Below are 18649 nucleotides of genomic sequence, written 5' to 3' on the forward strand. Positions count from 1 at the left end.
TCTATTCGCCTTTTTCCTGCTTTTGGCCGTTTTCACATATTTCGTTCATTTTTGTTCGAACGTTGTTGACATCACGTTCCAATATTTGAAACCCAGGGTGCGCTAAGGAGGAGATGTCCTAAAAAAGCGAAAAGCTGCATGCATGGCAAATGGCGATTTTTTCATTTCTGGCGATGAAAATTGGACCATTAAATCCCATACAACTGAGTAGTGGGGCTGGACGGATTTTATCATAATTTCCAGTAGTAACTAAATGTGCTCCCAATTTTTAATCATTGGGTTTTTGAAAATTTCAGTACTTACAATGTTTGTTGGGTATATCAGTTTTTTATGTGGGCTATAATTCTATACAACAAAACTGGTAAAGCTTTATGACCACCATGAGCCCAAATCAAAGCGCACGTCTTTCGCATCTTTATGTCGAGCACCCACTAAGCTTGTACATATACGTAGGTAAAAGCGCTTCCCAAGCGCCATCCCGTTATTAATAGTGGAAGGATTTCACAAGGCTGTCACTTACAACATTATCAATCCATTTGAAGCGCTCGTTTGACTAACTCTGTTGCATCTTCTTGTGATCACATGAAAAGTTCAAAAAAACATGTTAGGACTAGCCAAAGAGGTGAAGCCCTTCCTCAAAGCCAAACCGAAAGTCAAACATCCCCGTGCAGATAATGTCGTATTTGGACTCCATTACAAGGTAAGAATTGCCGTTCCAGAACGAAGTGGTTGCTAATCTAACATTTAGGGCAACTCCGTTTTGTAGGTTACTTTCTCCATCCTCTTGATATTTTCGGCATTGGTATCCTCTTACAACTACTTTGATTCGTCCGGTTCAGCCATTCAGTGCTACTTTGACAAAAATGTCCAAGTCCCTGGCGTCGTTATCAACCGGTAAGAATTTTTGTATACTGTTGAACTTGTTAGCACGTGGATTGGAGTAAAAGAAATTCAAGGAATAATGCAGCCCTGCACCCTGATTTTGGGCAAAGCAGAGTTTCGACAAACATCGCAATGGAAGCTGCTTAAAATGAGACTAATAGATAAATTGGCATCACAATGATCCACCATCTAAATAAGTCGAGAGATGGTAGTTGACTGGTTTATTACCGAGGGTTCCTAGCTATATGTACATATCACAGATAGACACAATATGAGCGAGCACATGTTCGCCACAATGTCAAGATTTACTCTCAACTGATGGTTTTTTTACGTTTGGTCTTCCCGTTCAATAGCCCGTACCTAGGTCAGTGGGTGCTGCCATATCTGGCGCGATTTCTCGATTTTTTGGCCCTTTTCAAGCCAACCATGAGGAAACACTGACCTAGTAGGTGACAACGTGGCCCGTGAAGCTTGATTTCAAAGCCAAACATGATAACAAAAGTACCAGTAACGACCATCAAAGGAAACTTCACATATTTGCAAAGCAAAACCGCATATTTGGCGATGTTATTGTACCCTGTGGTTTAAAAAAATATTGCATGCGATGTTGTATTCTTCCATTGATAAAGGACTTATTCCTGAGAGGCCCTCCTCAGGGCAACATGAAACTATTATAGGCCCTCTTTTCAGCTGATGCTCCCATCGTCAATTCGAATTGGCATCATCAGTTTGGTCTCGCATTGCCAATCCAAACCCTATTTGTCATTCCAGACCCACTCATAGATTCGAAGACATTTGATGTGAGACGACCACTTGGTTGGCTAAATAGTATTGTACAGGTTTGCCATGAATTCCCAAGAGGCCATCCATTGTACTGTTTAGCTAACAGAAAACTATGAACCATCCTATTATTTCAAACCCACTATCAATCTGGACCCAATCTGTCAATTTGGTCCCAATCTATCAATTCAAGCCCAATCCAGCAAGCCAGATCCTCTGTGTTACCCCAGATCCACATCATACTGTTGAGAGTAGCCAGCAGTTCAAGTCTACACTGTGTGTTGAGGCTTGCACATTTGATTACTTAATTGGTATGTAAACTTCGTGTACTTGCCACGTAAGAATATTGCTTTTAGCTCTTCCCTGTCGAATTCGGGGTCATTCGCTGGGTACTAACAAACAACTTCTCTGACGGCAAAGAAAATGAAATCAAATGGGCTTAGGGACCTTGTTTGAGAGAGGTCAATATTAGTAGTGTATTCAATAATCATGTTTTTCATCCTTGACCCCTCAGATATTGTTGGATGATGAGCACTTTTACACTCCCGAAGTACTTCGAGGGTGAACGTGGAGAGGACTTTGTTCATCCTGGAGTAGGCTTCCACACTGAAGAGGATGAGAAAGTGTATCACGCATATTACCAATGGGTTCCGCTCTTTCTGAGCTTTCAGGCAATCTTCTTTTATGCTCCTCATTGGATTTGGAAGCAAATGGAAGGAGGTCGATTTCAAGTATAGCTCTTAACTGCATGAATACCAAATTCTGAATATAGAGGTAAAAATATGTCATTTTTGTTACAGAACCTGGTGTGCAGCATCCTTAATGAGCAAGAAGAGGTCGTCAAATACTTAGTAAAGCGCTTGCGCAAATTAAAACCAAAGAGCTTTGTGTCCAAAAGCCATCAAGAACACAGGAGTTGGGCACTCAAGTTTGCATTTTGCGAGTGTTTGAATTTGGCCAACGTGATTTTTCAAATGGTTCTGACCAATAAATTTTTGGGTGGCGAGTTCTGGCACTACGGGATAGAGGTAACTATTCATTTTTCTGCAAACTACGGTATTTTCACTGCTGTTTATCCGTTACTTGGGAATGATCTCCCAACAGGTCATGTCTTACATCGATCTAGGTCACGTTTACAACCTAAAATGATACAAAAAAGGTCGAAGGTGTGAGGAAGAAAGGTTATAAATAAATCTCGAAAAATAAATTGTTTTGCCGTCGAGCAACAAACCGAGACAATTGAATGCAAGTATTTGTCTAAACGCTAGTCAACGTATGGAGTTGCTACTGTGAGGAAAACTAGTTTTGACAACCATCCTCAACGGCATAACATATTATTTTTCCGACCTTTAGTAATGAGGCACAGGGGGCTTTGTTCAAACCGAAAGAGCCCTAAAAAAGTTCTTCAAGACTTTGTTGTCCAATGAACCGGTTTTATGTGAAATGGGACAAGTAATATCTCTTCTGTCGCTTAGGATGTGTTCTGGATTGGGCAAAGCCTGTAGAGACACTTTAACAAATAAAGGATAACGCAATATTTGTACCTGCTTTGGGTACTGTATTGTTCCAGGATTTAAAGTCTTTCTCAGAAATGTTAGTGGCTTATGCCAGCCATATTTTGAGTGCAGCATCTTTGCACCTTTTCCATCTTATTTAGCCTTGATGTGTTCATCTGGTCCCACAGAAGACATGCATTTTTGAATTGCGTCTGGACTATAGACTCATACAAAGATCTCATTTTAAAAGAGCCTATAGACTTAAAAGCTCAAAAGATCCATCCGCAAGTCTGTTCTCCTTACTTTAGATTTGCTGCTCGAATTTACCCCTGTTCTCAATGATTATTCCCAGAACCTTTGCCCAGTCAATCACCTCCATTGGGTTATGACCAGAACTGTCCAAAACAAGCTAATGCATTTATTTAAAAAGACCAGTCAGCCTTTCCAATTAATTTTGCCATGTTTTTCTTTTTTGCTAAACAGTTTGATCATCTTGCGTTTTGCAAGCCAGGCACTCATTCTTAGGGAGACATGATCAAAATAAAGGAATTCTTTTAAAATGGTTACAACAAATATGAGGTGCATATAAAGGTAGAAATAAAGCACTCCCTGCGCCGTCTAAAAATCCTTCCCAACACCCTCGGCATGTAGAGTCTCAAATTTCCCGTAGAAGGAAAGCCAGACATTAAACTATGAGTGATCCAATTTTAGTCGAAAGGAGATTGGTCACCCTCGGACTTTTGGCCATCTAAAGACTGACTCTCGTAATCCCAGATCTTTGCCCTTGGTTTGGTCTGTTGTAAAGGGATTCAGTGTTCTTGCATAAAGTTCTCTACTCACCAATGTTTTGATGATGGACACCGAAAGGTTCACCCACTTTCCCCCGGCCTCTTGCCAGTCACCACTCAACAGCAGGTTCTTGATTTTGGTTTTGCTTATAACCTCAAGACTGTGCTGACTTCCATTCGACATTGGGAGGGTTACCAATTAATCACTTTGAGACTTGAATTAGATCATTTGCAGTACGGCACTACCCTAGATCTTCAATAATTTCTCTGAAGGAAAGCCTGCGGTTTAATGTCAATCAAATCTTTGAAAGGGGACAAACATTGTCGGACAGAGCTAAAGTAGCCCTAAATTTCTTTTCCACCCTGTATTTCCCTTGAGGTTCGCCTTTACATGATCAAAACCATTTGTTTTCCCTAAAAATCTTCCAATCTAGGTAAAAATTTGTGAAAAATAATTTTTTTTTCGCCCCAAAATTACCAATATAGTTTGTATTGGGGGTGCTAGGGTCGGAGGGGTGAACCTCGCCCGGCCAGGGAAGCTAGCCATCACATCGTCCAATGTATTTCCGATAAGCAGTGTCATAGTCTGTATCAGATTGGTTCTCCGTCTGTGGGTGTGTATTACCTAGAAATAAAACAACGGTTGGTCTCGGTGGTAAGTCGTAGACTGCCCTTTATTCATAGAAAACATGGCTTTATATAAACAGAAGAACATGCGCTTCCGGCGCCTGTTCCAAGAGAGAAAGAGAGAAACCATTCTTAAATATGTATGACAAATGTTTAATAAATCATCGGTTAGATCACTGGATCTCAGTTTTTTCACTGGCGACGAAACTGAAAACGAACACATCTTTACTATGGACCCCCAACCTTCCATCGGCCCACCTTTGTTCATCCCTCTTGACTACAACAACAATGTGGCTCAGGCCTTTGAGCAATAGCTCGACCGCTTCGAGGTCTATTGCGATCACGTTCTTGGGGACCTGGAGGCAGACAATCAGACATCAAGGGCACAGTATGCCATGGCAAAAAAACAGAAGCTGTTGTGGTTCATCGTGGAGGTTGGCCTCCATGATATCAACGCTATCTTTCCATTGGCCCGCACGGACGAAACCAAGACGTTCTCTACAATTATAGACGGCCTAAAACAATAAGAAGCCGCAATCGTCGCGATGGCAATCAATTGTCAATCTTAGATCCCTCCAACAAGACCCAGATGAGCCCCTCTCTCTGTTTGCAGAGAGATGTCGGCAAAGTGCCTCATTATGTGACCTCAATATTCCGGACTTCAACGAAGGAGATGTGACAAGAATGGTTACAAAAATTCAATTGGCTCTTGGAACCCGTAATCAAACATTAAGGGATGCTGTGAGTCAAAAGAATTGGTCACTTTAGGAAACTTTGCGCAATGGCATCTTATTTGAAGATTCAGCCATGTCCTCCACTTCGGTTGCAAATGGACATACCTTCCTAAATGGGGCGAACGCAGTTGGATCTGAGTTCGAAGCCCACAGAGTTTCAGGGCCATATTCAAGTCAATCACGCCGTCAAAAGACGGCTGGTCTTGTTATAACTGCGGATCAAGAAACAAGCATTCTAAGGAACAATGTCCGGCTAGAGACAAAACTTGTTCAGCCTGCCAACGAATGGGACACTTTGATACAGTTTGCAAAGATGGAAAACTTCATTCAAATCGCCCTCAACATGGCCGGCGTCTATATGGTGCCGGATACAAGTCAACCAACTTTAGTAAACCAAAGTTGCGAAAAAAGCCCAAACACTTCAAGTCTGCTTCAAATTCCGTGCAACCACGAGCGGACTCAAATGTCGCGGAGAACTTCTCAACAGATGAGGAAGTACACTGGCTTAATGCATTCCCGACATCAGTCCAAGGAAGACGAATTCAAACACGAAAAGTGGTGGTCAAGCTTGCTGGAGCGCCAGTTCAAATCATAGCCGATTCGGGTGCCCAAATAAATGTTATTCTCAAACGTTTAGCGCCAGACGTCCTAATCATAGCTATGAAAGCAACTATTGTTCAAATCAAGCCCTATGGGGTTGATTCAAAAGCAATTGTTCCATTGAGAGTTAGCATTGTGGACACCACGCGGGCAGGACGACGCTAGCAACCAAATGGTATGTCGTCAAAGACCTTCCTTCTCGACCTATGACTCCCCTTATTTCATGCGATACATGCGTTTTGCTGGGAATCATCTCGATAAACACTCCCGAAATGGACAGTTTTGCAATTACCTGCGAGTGCTTGGCTGCTGTTGACAATAATCCACGGGATAAGTTTCATCTGACCGACTTCGAGTCTGTTTTTTGGGGCGTGAGACTACTCCGGGGACATGAAGTCCAGCTGCACATATGTGACAACCACCGTCCTATAGCGAGTGCTCCACGCTATACCCCATTCCATTTGGAGGCTAAGGTCAAGGCCACAATAAACGTTATGCTCCAAGATGACATCATAGCACCTCATCACGGCCCAGCGCCCTGGGTCAGTAATAAACAAGTAGCCCCAAACGATAATGGCCAGATCCGAATCACAGTGGAAATCCAAAACCTCAACAAAGACCTAACTGATAGCCAAATACCCATTCCTACGGTGGACTCAATAAAGGCAAGCCTTGTGGCTGCAAATTTTTCTTCAAGTTGGACTTTACGTCTTCGTTCCACCAACTTGCCCTTGTAGAGGCTTCAAGGCTCCTCACCGTGTTTAGAGTAAGTGGCTGTTTGCCAATGGGAGTCAAACCTGCCTCAGGAGAATTCCTGAAGGCAATAAGAGGCAACTTTAGCGACATTCCCGGCCTACATGCTATACATGACGACATAATCATTGCCGGGAAGACTCTCCAAGACCACGACCACGCCCTCCGGACTTTCCTCTCAAGGCTTCAAGAAAAGGGCATGACTCTGAACCCCTCCAAATGCGTTTTCCGAGCGAGAGAAATACCTTTTTGGGGAATGATGGTTTCGCCAGAAGGCATCAAACCAGATCCAGAAAGAGTTTGAGCGCTCAAAGAGGCTCCTATCCTGGAATGCAAGGATGACCTCATTTCCTTCTTGTGCATGGCGAGATCCAATTCGGATTTCATTCCCTTCATCGCCACGAACACGCCAAACCTCAGAGCCCTCAGCCAAAAGCACTCAAAGTTCAAATGGGGCGACGTCCACAAGAAGGAGTTTGAACTGTTGAACTGTTGTCTCTACATGAAGACGCCTGTCTCACATTCTTTAACACAGCTTTGACAACCTTCCTATTTGTGGACGCACATCGGGATGGTCTGTGTGCAATCCTTTGTCAAGGAGAGTCTATCTCAAGGGTAAAAACGGTGGCGGTAGCTTCTAGAGCAACAACATCTGTGAAGAAGCGCTACCCTCAGGTGGACGTGGAGGCTATGGCAGTTGATTTTGGCTTACGTAAAATGAAAGTCTACCTGGTGGGGAACCCTCAAGTAACCGTGGTTACAGACCACAAACCCTTGGTAGCAATATTCAGAGGAACCAGACCTGGATCAATGCGTTCAGAAAGGATCATTTTGCGCCACCAAGATATTTCTTATTCAGTCGTGTGGAAGCAAGGGAAAGAGAACCCAGCTGATTTCTTTAGCCGAAGGGCTTCCCCCTTTAATGACCTTTCCAAGGAAGAGCTCGAGACTACTGCCGAGATGGAAAAGCTCATCTACATGGTCCTAAATGGCGACGTTAATCAAACGTCGAACCCAAAAAATATTGCTGAGGCCACCAGACAAGATAACAACTTAAAAAAAGCTATCAATCACGGTGTGCTCCCAAACACCCAGACCCTTGGTCGGTTTTCAAGGTTGTTTTCGGAGCTCACCGTGTCGTCGGAGGGAAATGTCCTCAGAGGCAACCAACTAGTCCTTTCAAAGGGTATTGTACAACAGGCCTTAGATCTAGCTCATGGGGGAGGTCACCTTGGTACTTCATCAATGAAACGCCGCCTCTGTGCGGTCTCATGGTTCCCCGGTATGAACCATGCCATAGAGTCACACGTTTTGGGGTGCCAGAAATGCCAGGAGATCGCCGAAATAGGAACTAAAGTGCAACAGGCACCTCAACAGGCCCTGGACAAACCTTGGGAATCCGTCTCCACGGATCATTTTGGACCGTTAAGGGATGGCTCATATGTTCTAGTGGTAAAGTGCAATCTCAGTCGGTTCCCATCTGCAGCTTTTGCGGCTTAAACATCAGCCTCCTTTACCAATGTAGCCCTGGAAGACATCTTCACCACCTATGGATACCCAAGCTTTCAACGTTCTGATAATGGCTTGGCTTTCCAATCCACTGAATTCAAAGTATTCTGCAAAAAATACGCAATCAGGCATCAATATATTGCTCCATATCATCCCCTCGCCAACCCGGCTGAGACTTTCATGAAGATTCTGAAGAAAACATTCCAAGCATCCGGCAGATCCAAATCGGAGATGCGTGAGGCCCTTTGCTCTTGTCTCAGATATTATCGCAGTACCCCACACCCAATAACAGGCCTTCCCCCGGCATCCTTGATGCTTAGCAACTACAAAACTGAGCTTTTAACAACCCGTGGGGCTAAACCAACCAAAGTGAAGGTAATGAGAAAGAAAGACAAAGCTGTAATAAACAAACACGCATTGGACTTCAATACCAAGCCAAAGACTCATGCACCATCTTAAATACCGGGTGATTTCGTCTTGATTCGAAACCACACAAGACCCAACAAGTTTATGCCCAAATTTCTACCCTTCCATCATATAGTACTAAAGCAGCAAGGCCATGCGACGTACCTGGTGTGCAATGTGAATGACGATAGAATCTCAACCCGACACAAAGATGACCTAAAAAAAAACCTCGGGGTAAACATAAAAAGATCAAGAAAAAACAAACCATGACTACATGACCACAAACCCATTTGGTCCCTCTGTGGCTTACCGACAATGTCCTACTGCAATCCCATCCCAAACACCTGGGGTTGGGTGGCGGTCGGCCGTTAATGAGCTGGCACAACACCGCGAATTCCAGTCCACATATGGACTCCTTGGTCCCGAGATCTCCCAACCTTGCACTATCACGTGAGTCAGCCCACACTTCTGCGAGTCCTTCCTCCTTAGACAATTCCGGACCCTCTGTAACATAAATACTCCATCAAAATCCCTAGATAAGTATAAATCCAATGAAAAATGTAGACGGTAATCAGTGTTCACCAAGAGGCAGCTTAAAAAGTTGCGTGAGTTTGTCTTTTGAGCGAACTTTCAAAGGTCGTTTCAAGAAGGATACCTGTCACTGCTATCAGGTGAAACCAAAGGAAATTTTCACGCTTTGTGTCAGGAGTTAGAGGACATGATTATCCACAACGTCATGACAATCTGAGTTACGCGTCTCTCCAGGTACGCAGGCTATGGTGTGATCTGAGTTAAATCAGACTGACTCTGGTCAAGTTCTCAGCCGTGCATCAGACCGCTTAGAAGTGCATATAAAAATATCATTGGTACCTTCCATGATTTGCGTGTGGTGCTTCCCCTCTCAAAGTTTCAAAGCCGTGGAACTCTATCAATCCCGAAATTCAGGCATGTCAGAGAGTTAGCCTTTTGACAATGACTTTGAGAGTTTGCCAATCGTGCTAAATGTACTCGTACGTACACAACCTTCTCAGTCTCGATTCACTTATCGGGAAGACGATTATTCACGCAAGTTAAAAAAAACTCACGCAACCTTTTAAGCTGCCTCTTGGAGACCACTGATTACCGTTTACACAATGAAAAATCGCAACAGATTCTCATCCAAGCACAAGAGAAGCTCCGAAGCCAACGTCATACCTCACTTCGGTCGGATGATGCCTCGGGGGATGAACATGGGATCATTAGTGGGGGCGTGCCCCATCAATGCCTCCGCCGATCTGAAGGCCATCCAAGAGCCCCGGTGCGCTTTGATGACTGTGTTTTCCACCCAACAAACAAGACCCATCATTCATAACAAATATCCTTTTCTGATGGGATAATTTCGGAGTCCTGATGCATCCTAGACCCGCAACCTCTGATTTCCAGACGAACTCCGTCGAATATGTATTACAAATGTTTAATAAATCATCGGTTAGATAACTGGATCTCGGTTTTTTTCACACAGAGTCCCTCTTTGGGATCGGGGTGTGGTTCTCTTATGACGATGCTTTAGTTCGTATACAGGTGTGGTGAGCGTCAAAAAGGTCGGGGAGGAGAATCGACTAGGGACCGCTCTCGTGCTAGGAAACTGTGCTAACCACCACACCATGTCTCCTCGAATATTATGTTAAAAACATATATCACCCTAAAAAATATCTTTCCGACCCCTAGTAACAATACTATATATGTCAAGAATGATTTTCGCTTGAAAGGTGACTTTGCTTTACTTGAAAGTTTGCCACTATGTTGGGCTAGTATAAACAAAAACGAGGTTTCAAATATTTTTTGATCTTATGGCTTTTACAGATGGGATAAAACAAATAATCACCGGAGGTTGCAACTGGACTACCAATTTACACTTTCAGTGGCATATGCCATTACTGGGTGAATATCAGAAACCTGTTAGTTAGCCTCAAAAAGTAACCTTGATTTTTTTCCTATCAAACCAGGGTTACCTTTTTGCTCAAACCGAATCTTTTAGGGTACGTTGGAAACGGTGGTGCTTTGGGCTTCCGAGATTTCTGGCGATCCTGATTTTGAAAATTTTTTTGATTCCATCATTAGTGGCTTTACCATAGATAACTCCATAAATAGATCGATCAAGGGCGCTGCGATCGCATGTTTTCGTTTCAGCTGTCGCTGGGTGTCAAAGAGATCCGTTCGTAGTCAAGATTCCTAGAGCAACTATGGCACAAATCTGAATCGTTGACGGTGCGTGCAAATTCTGAGCTGAAGCCCCGAATACAACCCCCTGCCAAACAATTGCTCTCCTCTAGAACGCTTCAAAAACGGGTTAGAGAAAGCTGTCTGACCACATTTTAATACCGAAACGTTGCAAGGGTTATGATGGGGTTCCAATTGTAATTTTCATCCGTGTGGTGGAAACACTTCACTAAAACCGAAGACACGAGCCTCGGTGCAGGCTGACCTCAAGAGGTGTCGGAATTACCTCAATTACGTAAAAGTGCAATCATGTTGCTCACATTCAATTACATTGTTGGGAGATCGAAACAAAATTCTGAATACCTTATCATTGCGTTGCAATTTTGGTTACATTTTGTTGCCCTTTCGAGATGCGTTGCTAATCGAGCAATTAATAGAATATGTGATTTGCTCTGCTCATGCCCCAATCTTTTGAACATGTTATGTGTGTTATGCCCAAAAAGCATGTTCTTATTATCCTACCGCTCTTTCTATATGCATATTTGCAAGATTCACAAGAAATTAAAAGAAAACAAGACCAACGAACGATTCATGGGAATGATTAAGCTTGCCTAAAGGGAGATTTCACGAAGCATGCTTGTCCCTTACCACCCAGCGTCAGCTGACCTGAAATCATGCTCATCCAGAACAGCCCCTGAGGTGCTTGAGCATTCTAGTTACTTGGTTTTCTATGGGCTTTACCCACAAGCCTCATGGTTAGAGACGGGGAAAATGTGCAAAACAGCAAAGCCTGTCACAGACATAAAGGTGCATAACGGCCCAAAAATTATACAAAAAGGTGCAAATAGTATACAAGAACGGAGTATTCAAATCTTTTTTTCCAAACTAGTACCAATTTGATTGAAAACCCGATTTTTGCCACAAATTTGGACCAAACGTCATTGACTTTGGTCAAGGAATGCCTCCTCTAGCATATCTTTCCTTTTTCCAAGCTGTAGATCTGCACCATCAATTGTCTCTACCTTGGTCTAATTGAAAAAAATGGCATTTCTGTTCCTCAAAAAGAGGGATTAGTTAGCCAGCCTCGAAGAGTTAAAGAAAGCAGCTATAAAAAGCGTTTTTTGGGCTACTTAACTATCTTAGCACCCTGCTTAGCTTGTCTACACTGGATCTTTCCATTTCTGTTTCCACTTTTGGCCTGATGAATTCAATTATTGTAGTCAATTGCTCAAAATTCAGATTTTCATACCTTTATTTTGGTGTTAGACTTTGATTTCAAACTTTGATACTAATTCGAACGGCAAGAATGTTCTGATTTCAACTAAAACAACATTTTCAGGCCAAATGTGTCTAGTTTACAGTATATCCAAGCTCTTAATGAAAACCCCATACGCAGCCAACCTTTGCCATGCAAAGACTGTCTTCTGACGCATTACATGGGTTTGAACAAGTTGGCTGCGCCCCTTTTTTGGTCCAGCACCCGGGCAAGCTTTTTCGTGGGCCAAATCATAGATACTATCGACCTTCCTCGATGACTAGTCATCAGGACTGCACCTATAGTCTTGTCATGTTGCAGGTAAGTCCTGCCCATGGCTTTTTTGAAGCTCAAGAAAACGCAATTTTCAACATATGTCTGGCAGCCCTGATTAATAACAAATCGGAACAAAGTTTCCAGAGGCAGCCTAAATATAATTACGGCTGAATTGGTTTTTTGCTATGACTAGTCTTGGTCGAGGTACGTCCATAATGATCAAACGACATATCCCCTGACCCACTCAAAACAGTGGTACCAAAGGCTAAACTGATAAATATGTTTGGGCCAGGCACAAACGAGTTATTTGAAGCGAGCGTGCAAGAACAGAACGTTAAAGCACCCTATGATCCGGATCAATTTGTAATTCTCATCAGGATGGCCAGGAACTCAACAGAAACGGAAGGAGCAAGCCTCAGTTCAGGCTGACATCCAAATATATCGGAGTTACCTCGATTACTTATAGGAAACTTTATTCTCCCACCTTTTAATAAGTAAATAGTAATAAACGCTGGCCTTGGGAGGCCAATAACAAATCGGGGTTTTTGTTGTCTACAATTTTCAATAGAAATTGTACCATTCCTTCTCTGGGGAGTCGTTTGATGGTCGAGATTTTCGCTTGAAGGATTTTCCACTCCTGCACAAGCGAGATTTGAACCTTATGTTTGAAATCCCCTCAGATTGAGAGGATGGTGATAGATTGGAAAAGGGGGAAAGGTAAAATGAAGGGACTGTCGGAACTTACGGGACAATTGATTAATTCTAGTTAAGGGCACTTACATCAATTTTACATCTAAGCTTGTTTTGAGGGATTTAAATGTCCCAAGTGCACCTTTATAAAACCCAAGGTTTCGTGGAAAATTTCAACCTAGTTCCTAAAAATGCGGCAGATTTGTTAAAATATGTTGCAGGAAGCATGCCAAATTGATAAAGCAAGGTATTCCCAATAAGATGAACTAAGAAAGATATTGCTGACTAATGACTTTGGCCGTTTTTTATACTTGATAATTTTCATTACGCGTAAAAGTAGACAAATGAATTGCAACACTCTTGTCAGTTGCTCTGAGACCCATTGCCGACCGGAGGAGCTTGAAAAGTTCCATCGGTCACATCTATCAGGTTAATAAGAGGTATTCCCGGTATATCTTTTTATGTCGATTGTCATTACCTTTTGGGTTGTGTCTTGACCCACAAGGAGTTTGTGGATAACTGACTAATTATTTGACCACTATTGTTTCTTTATACATGTGACTAACAGCCTTAGATGAGCACGAGCATGTGCTCAACCAATACCTCAATACCTCACATCTCCCTCAAACGGGGGGGGGGGGAAGGTCACGGCCCGAATCCAGCCTCCATCTCATGCATCAAGCTTCCGTCCGAAGTGTCCGGGATACGGCCGCCATTAGAAGCATCCGCCCTCAACACAAGGAGAGGATTAGATTCGCCCACCACAGGCCTCACGGATCTGTCCTCAACACGAGGGACCGAATGGATATATGTATAAAACAATATGCCTTCCCAATTACCTGGCATCCGTTTGAGGCATCCAGCTTTGAAGCAAGGGGAGGCTTACATAAAAACCTACCTTATGGCTTAAGAATTGACACCCCACAGGGCGAATAGTCATTGCGATCCCTCCAAGGCAAAGAGCACGCTTTGTCCCTTTGAAAGAGTTTGATGGTGATTGGCAGCTGAATATGGTGTAACTCTGGCAAGGCTGGACTGACAAAAAATATTCAAGAAGAGAAAGATGCAGGAAGTGGCACTTTGTAAGTAATATGATTTTATTCGAAATAGCCCCCTTCAGTTTTCATGACAACCTTAAGCTGCCTCGTGACAGAGGCGAATGAGTCAAGGCTAATTTATGGATCAAGATTGTTCTAAGCAGAAGTGAATGCTTTCTTCAGGCTGTTGATGTTTGAGTGGGTTTTGGTGGCAGCCTCTCTCTAGAAAGGACAAAATAGCGAAGTCGATGAGATTCAAATCTGGAGAGGAAGAGGGCCACACATCTTTATTCCAAAACCCATCCAAGTTGCCATTGCACCAGGATTGGACCATTTTGGCTATGTGCGAAGGTGCTACATCTTGTTTTATATATATAAGATACAGTACATGGCTGTTGGTCTATGACACCTAAAATATATCTTTTGGCTTTCCTTTGGCTAGTATCCATGGGTTGTTGACTCAGTTTGAGGGTCTAGATCTTCCATTCAAAGAGGCATTTCTTGATTGCTGTATTTGCCTCGGACAACAAGAAAAGAAAAGTGTCAGTAACTAATTTGCGGGCTGCAGTTTTTGCTCAATTGGCTGACCGGATCTAGGATGCATGGATTGGACGAGAGAGGTCCCCGGTTCGAATCTCCTCCCCGACCTTTCTCAAGGAAATCTTTAGACGCTAACCCTACCAACTGAAAGAGAACCAAAGCTGATACATGGCGCTGCCTATTTGAAAAAGTATAAATACAAAGTGATGGTTGGCTTTCCTGTCCAGGCAAGGCTCGTCCCTCCGCCCATAGCACCCTAATACAAATAATAAATCTTATGACTTATCTTCGGCTTGGCTCCATGGGTTGTTGGTTTAGTTTGAGGGTCTGGATCTACCATTCAAAAGGGCCTCTCATGATCTTAGTAAAGGTATCTGACACCGCATAAATGGCTGGCAGTTAATTTGTGGGCCACAATGTTTCCCAATTGGCTGGCCGGACCTATTATCATTAGATGGGAGAGATTGGCCGTTCAATAGTAGGTCTTGTGGCTTTTTCTTGGCATGGGTCTTTGGTTTAGTTTGGGGGTGCGAATCTTCTATTCAAAAGGGCCTCTCATGATATTTTTGTATGTATCTGACACCGGATGAAGTGTTGGGAGTTAGTTTGTGGGCTGCACTTTCTGCTTCATCGGCTGGCCGGATCTTGGATGAATGGATTGGATAGATTGGTCATTCAATAGTAGGTCTTGTGGATTATCCTTGGCTTGGCTCAATGGGTCTTTGGTTTAACTTCAGGGCCCGAGTCTTCTTTTCAAAGGAGGCCTCTCATGATGTTAGTATATGTAACTGACACCCAATTAAATATTTGCAATGATTTGGCAATTGGCCGTTCAATAATAGATCTTACATCGTACTGTTGGGTCGGTGTTTTAATTTGAGTGTCCAAATCTTCTATTTCAGTGGGTGCCTCTATTTGGTCTTAGAGATACAAACTGAAACCAATTATTGGCTCAATTGGCTGGCCGGATCTAGGATCCATTAATTGGAGAGATTGTCCATTCAATAAAAGATCTTGTGGCTTATCCTTGGCTTGGTCCCATGGGTCTTTGGTTTAGTTTGGGGGTCCAAATTTTCTTTTCAAAAGGACCTCTCATGGTGTTAGAATATGTATTTGACACTGGATATAATTTGCGGGCGCACTCCCTGCTTAATTGGCTGGCCGGACCTATTATCATTAGATGCGACTGATTGGCCGTTCAATAATGGGTCTTGTGGCGTTCCCTTAGCTCCATTGGTTGCTGGTTTAGTTTGAGGGTTTTGATCTTCCATTTAAAGGGGCATGTCTTGATTTCCTTTTATGCCTCTGGAAAAAGAAAGAGTGTCAGTTGTTATTTTGCTGCGCAAGTTCTGCTCAATTGGTTGGCGGGATCTAGGATGCATGGATGGGATAAATTGGCCGTTCAATATTCGACCTTGGGTCCAAGCCTTAGGTCATTGGTTTAGTTTGAGGGTTCGAATCTTTTATTATGGTGGGTGTTTCTATTTGGTTTCAGAGACACATTCTGAAATCAACGTTTTAGCAGTTAATTTGAGGGCTTCATTTTATGCTCAAATGGCTGGCCGGATCCAGGGTGCATGGATGGGAGAGATTGGCTATTCAATAATTTCTCACTTAACAGTTTCAGTGTCCAGATCTTCTATTCCAAGGGTTTTTTCTTGATTTTGGTGTTTATCCCATACATCGGTTCAAGAGGCGGGGGTCAGTTTTAAGGTCCTGAATTATATGAGGTTTTCATTGGATTCAAACTTGAAGAGATTCGTTGTTCAAAAACCTGGCCATGGAGGGAATGGAAAATTTGACGGCATGGTCGAAATTCTTTGTAATTGGTCGTATCACTTCCACCTTCATGGCAATGTGTTTATGGTAACTGTACCCATTTTTATAACCACTAAGGTTCCTACTCTAGAGTTTTCACGCAACCTTAAATTTCTTGGATTTTATTGTTGTAGTTTTGAGAGGGTGCTTGCTGATTGGCTGTTCGAGATCGAATGGTACGAAGTTGGCAAACATAGCAATTGGAACTTGAATAAATTAAGGGACAGAATGCTTGAAATCCTTAGAAAACGGGGAGTATGAAATTTTCCAGAGTTACCCTCATTCGTCTGAGCACATTTTAAGCATTTTTTGTAAAGTCACGGACTTCTACGTAAAGATGGGGACGAAAATTATGTATCTCCTAAACAATTTACTTAATTCAAAAGCTCTATAAAAACTCTTGTCATTTTGATGGTTTTTATCAAATTTGGGACCAAAATCTTGCGTAGGGTACTCATCAGGAGTTGAGATCAAAGTCATTTACAGCAATTACCATCAATGAAAATTGAGTTTTTGACCTGCTCTTGATTATCCACATCAGCTTTTGACAGTAGTCCTTTGAAATGACCCATTCTACAAATGAATGAGCTTAGAATATGGATGCCAGATAATGGATGCCGGATAATGGATGCCTTGGAAGGAGACCAGAAGATGGAACCCTCTGATAGAGGCCGGATAATGAAAGCCTTGGATGGAGACCAGGTGTCCGGATTTCCCCCACAATTCATGTACACCGCTGGATATTCGCTTCATTCCATTTTGAACTGTTTTCCATCGAGTAGCCAGGCTTCGTTTACAGGTCGTTGATGAAGGACCTTAGCCCATTGTATTGCATCTTTTATTTGTTTAAATCCTTTGAAATTAGTTCTGGGTGCGCCATATTATCAATCACATATTGTTTTTAATGACTCAATGAAGAAGAACTCATTCGAAATGAGTTGCATAATTTACGACATAAAACTAAATTTGGAAGTTTATATCAGAGAACTATATTTCTCTGAAACATCACCTTTGAGTGCCAAAATATTCCAAGATCTAAATCCAAAATATTCAGATCAAAAATGTGCAAAGAGACCAAAAGTACCTTTGAATCCAATCAAGGACTATTTTCTTTTAAGGTTTGGACTTTTCTGAGTATGGAGCCTGAACAACGTGTGGATCCAATGTCAAGGATATTCCCTCGCATGACAAAGTGTATCTTTCATAAGTATGGTGGATCTGGAACGATTCAGAGGTTTGACGCTCTTTGCGTCTTAGGGATGAATATCATCAATGAGAAGATTTTCATTTTCTTGTGGTACTGGTATATGGTGCTGCTTGTGGTCACTGCAGTTGCCCTGTTGGTGCGATTTTGCCAGTTTTGTTATCCTGATTCGCGAGAAAGGTGAGAAAGTATTTCAAAGTTTTTCAGTGGAATATGGAGTGTTGGAGGAACAAGCGTTCTGCCACAATAGCTCTTTGTAAAAAGTTATGAAATGTGAGACGTCTTTACTATTTCTTTCTGGCATGTTTTCTGATATATTTTGGTTTCTATCTGGCATGCATGGAGCCTGGAGACCTGGCAGCACTGTCAGGAATGCAAAATAGATCGTGAGGCTTTCCCTTGGTTCCTTGGATCTTTGATTTAGATTGAGGGTTCAAATCTCTAATTCAAATGGGCGTCTCTTGAATTCCGTATACCATGTGTCTCTGACTCCAAATAAGGTGCTATCAGTTAATTTAAGAGCAGCAATTCCTGGTCAATTGCTTGGCCGGATCTAGGATGCATGAATGAGATCTGTTGGCCATTCAATGATGGATCTTATTGCGGTCCCTTTGCTTCATGGGTCATTGGTTTAGTTTGATGGTCCGATTCTTCCAATCAAAGGGACTCCCTTGACTTCAGCAAACGCCTGTGACACCGGATAAAGTGTTAGTAGTTATTTTGAGGGCAGTATCTCGTGCGCAATTGGCTGGCCGGATCTAAGTTGCATGGATGGATGGGATAGGTTGTCCATTCAATAATGGATCACGGTGTTCAAAAAGCCCCATCAAGTTTCCAGAGAAATCCCCAAACATAACTGGGCATATTTCTACCTCAGAAAAGCATGGGTAATTTTTTTTTATTTTGCTTCGTAGTGTTATAGCCCACATAAAAAACTTACATATCTAAGAACATTAATAAAACAAAATTTTGAAAAACCTACTAAATGAAATTTTGAAGCACACTTAGTTATATTATTTCAAAATATCTTAAAACCTCTTACAACCATGTATATAA

General features: G+C 42.5%; 2 protein-coding genes and 1 long non-coding RNA gene across 4 annotated transcripts in view; 2 read left to right on the forward strand and 1 right to left on the reverse strand.

The window, feature by feature from the left end:
* Positions 1-510: 510 nt before the first annotated feature.
* The window catches only part of LOC131881683 (innexin inx2-like), a 20139-nt gene continuing 2000 nt past the window's right edge, over positions 511-18649 (forward strand). The window contains exons 1-5 of the mRNA XM_059228621.1: positions 511-700; positions 767-894; positions 2177-2393; positions 2463-2690; positions 17508-17773. Of these exons, the coding sequence (XP_059084604.1) occupies positions 602-700; positions 767-894; positions 2177-2393; positions 2463-2690; positions 17508-17773 (938 nt within the window). The 5' untranslated portion in view covers positions 511-601. The remainder of the gene's footprint in view (positions 701-766; positions 895-2176; positions 2394-2462; positions 2691-17507; positions 17774-18649) is intronic.
* Positions 5269-10055, forward strand: LOC131881686 (uncharacterized). Of its 2 annotated transcripts, XR_009373382.1 has the most exons (3): positions 5269-8112; positions 8186-8544; positions 8711-10055. XR_009373382.1 is itself a non-coding variant. In XM_059228624.1 (2 exons), exons 1-2 carry the CDS (start codon positions 7351-7353, stop codon positions 8351-8353), a joined length of 930 nt encoding a protein of 309 aa, XP_059084607.1. In that variant the 5' UTR covers positions 5269-7350; the 3' UTR covers positions 8354-10055. The 2 variants fall into 2 exon arrangements, 1 of the variants encoding a protein (XP_059084607.1); XM_059228624.1 differs by having other exon boundaries at positions 8186-10055.
* LOC131881690 (uncharacterized) lies at positions 14674-16435 on the reverse strand. The gene is made up of 2 exons (XR_009373384.1): positions 16191-16435; positions 14674-15876 (listed from the first exon to the last, which is right to left on the reverse strand). It is a non-coding gene; the product is annotated as an uncharacterized LOC131881690 (long non-coding RNA).

The sequence above is a fragment of the Tigriopus californicus genome, chromosome 6 (assembly GCF_007210705.1).
Source record: "Tigriopus californicus strain San Diego chromosome 6, Tcal_SD_v2.1, whole genome shotgun sequence".
NCBI classification, from domain to species: Eukaryota; Metazoa; Arthropoda; class Copepoda; order Harpacticoida; family Harpacticidae; genus Tigriopus; species Tigriopus californicus.

Bases quoted from the DNA above. Each gene is read 5' to 3' on its own strand.
- LOC131881686 (XM_059228624.1), top strand. From the start codon at position 7,351: ATGGCAGTTGATTTTGGCTTACGTAAAATGAAAGTCTACCTGGTGGGG. The intron at 8,113-8,185 runs GTAAAGTGCAAT...TTACCAATGTAG, and splicing joins ATGGCTCATATGTTCTAGTG to CCCTGGAAGACATCTTCACC.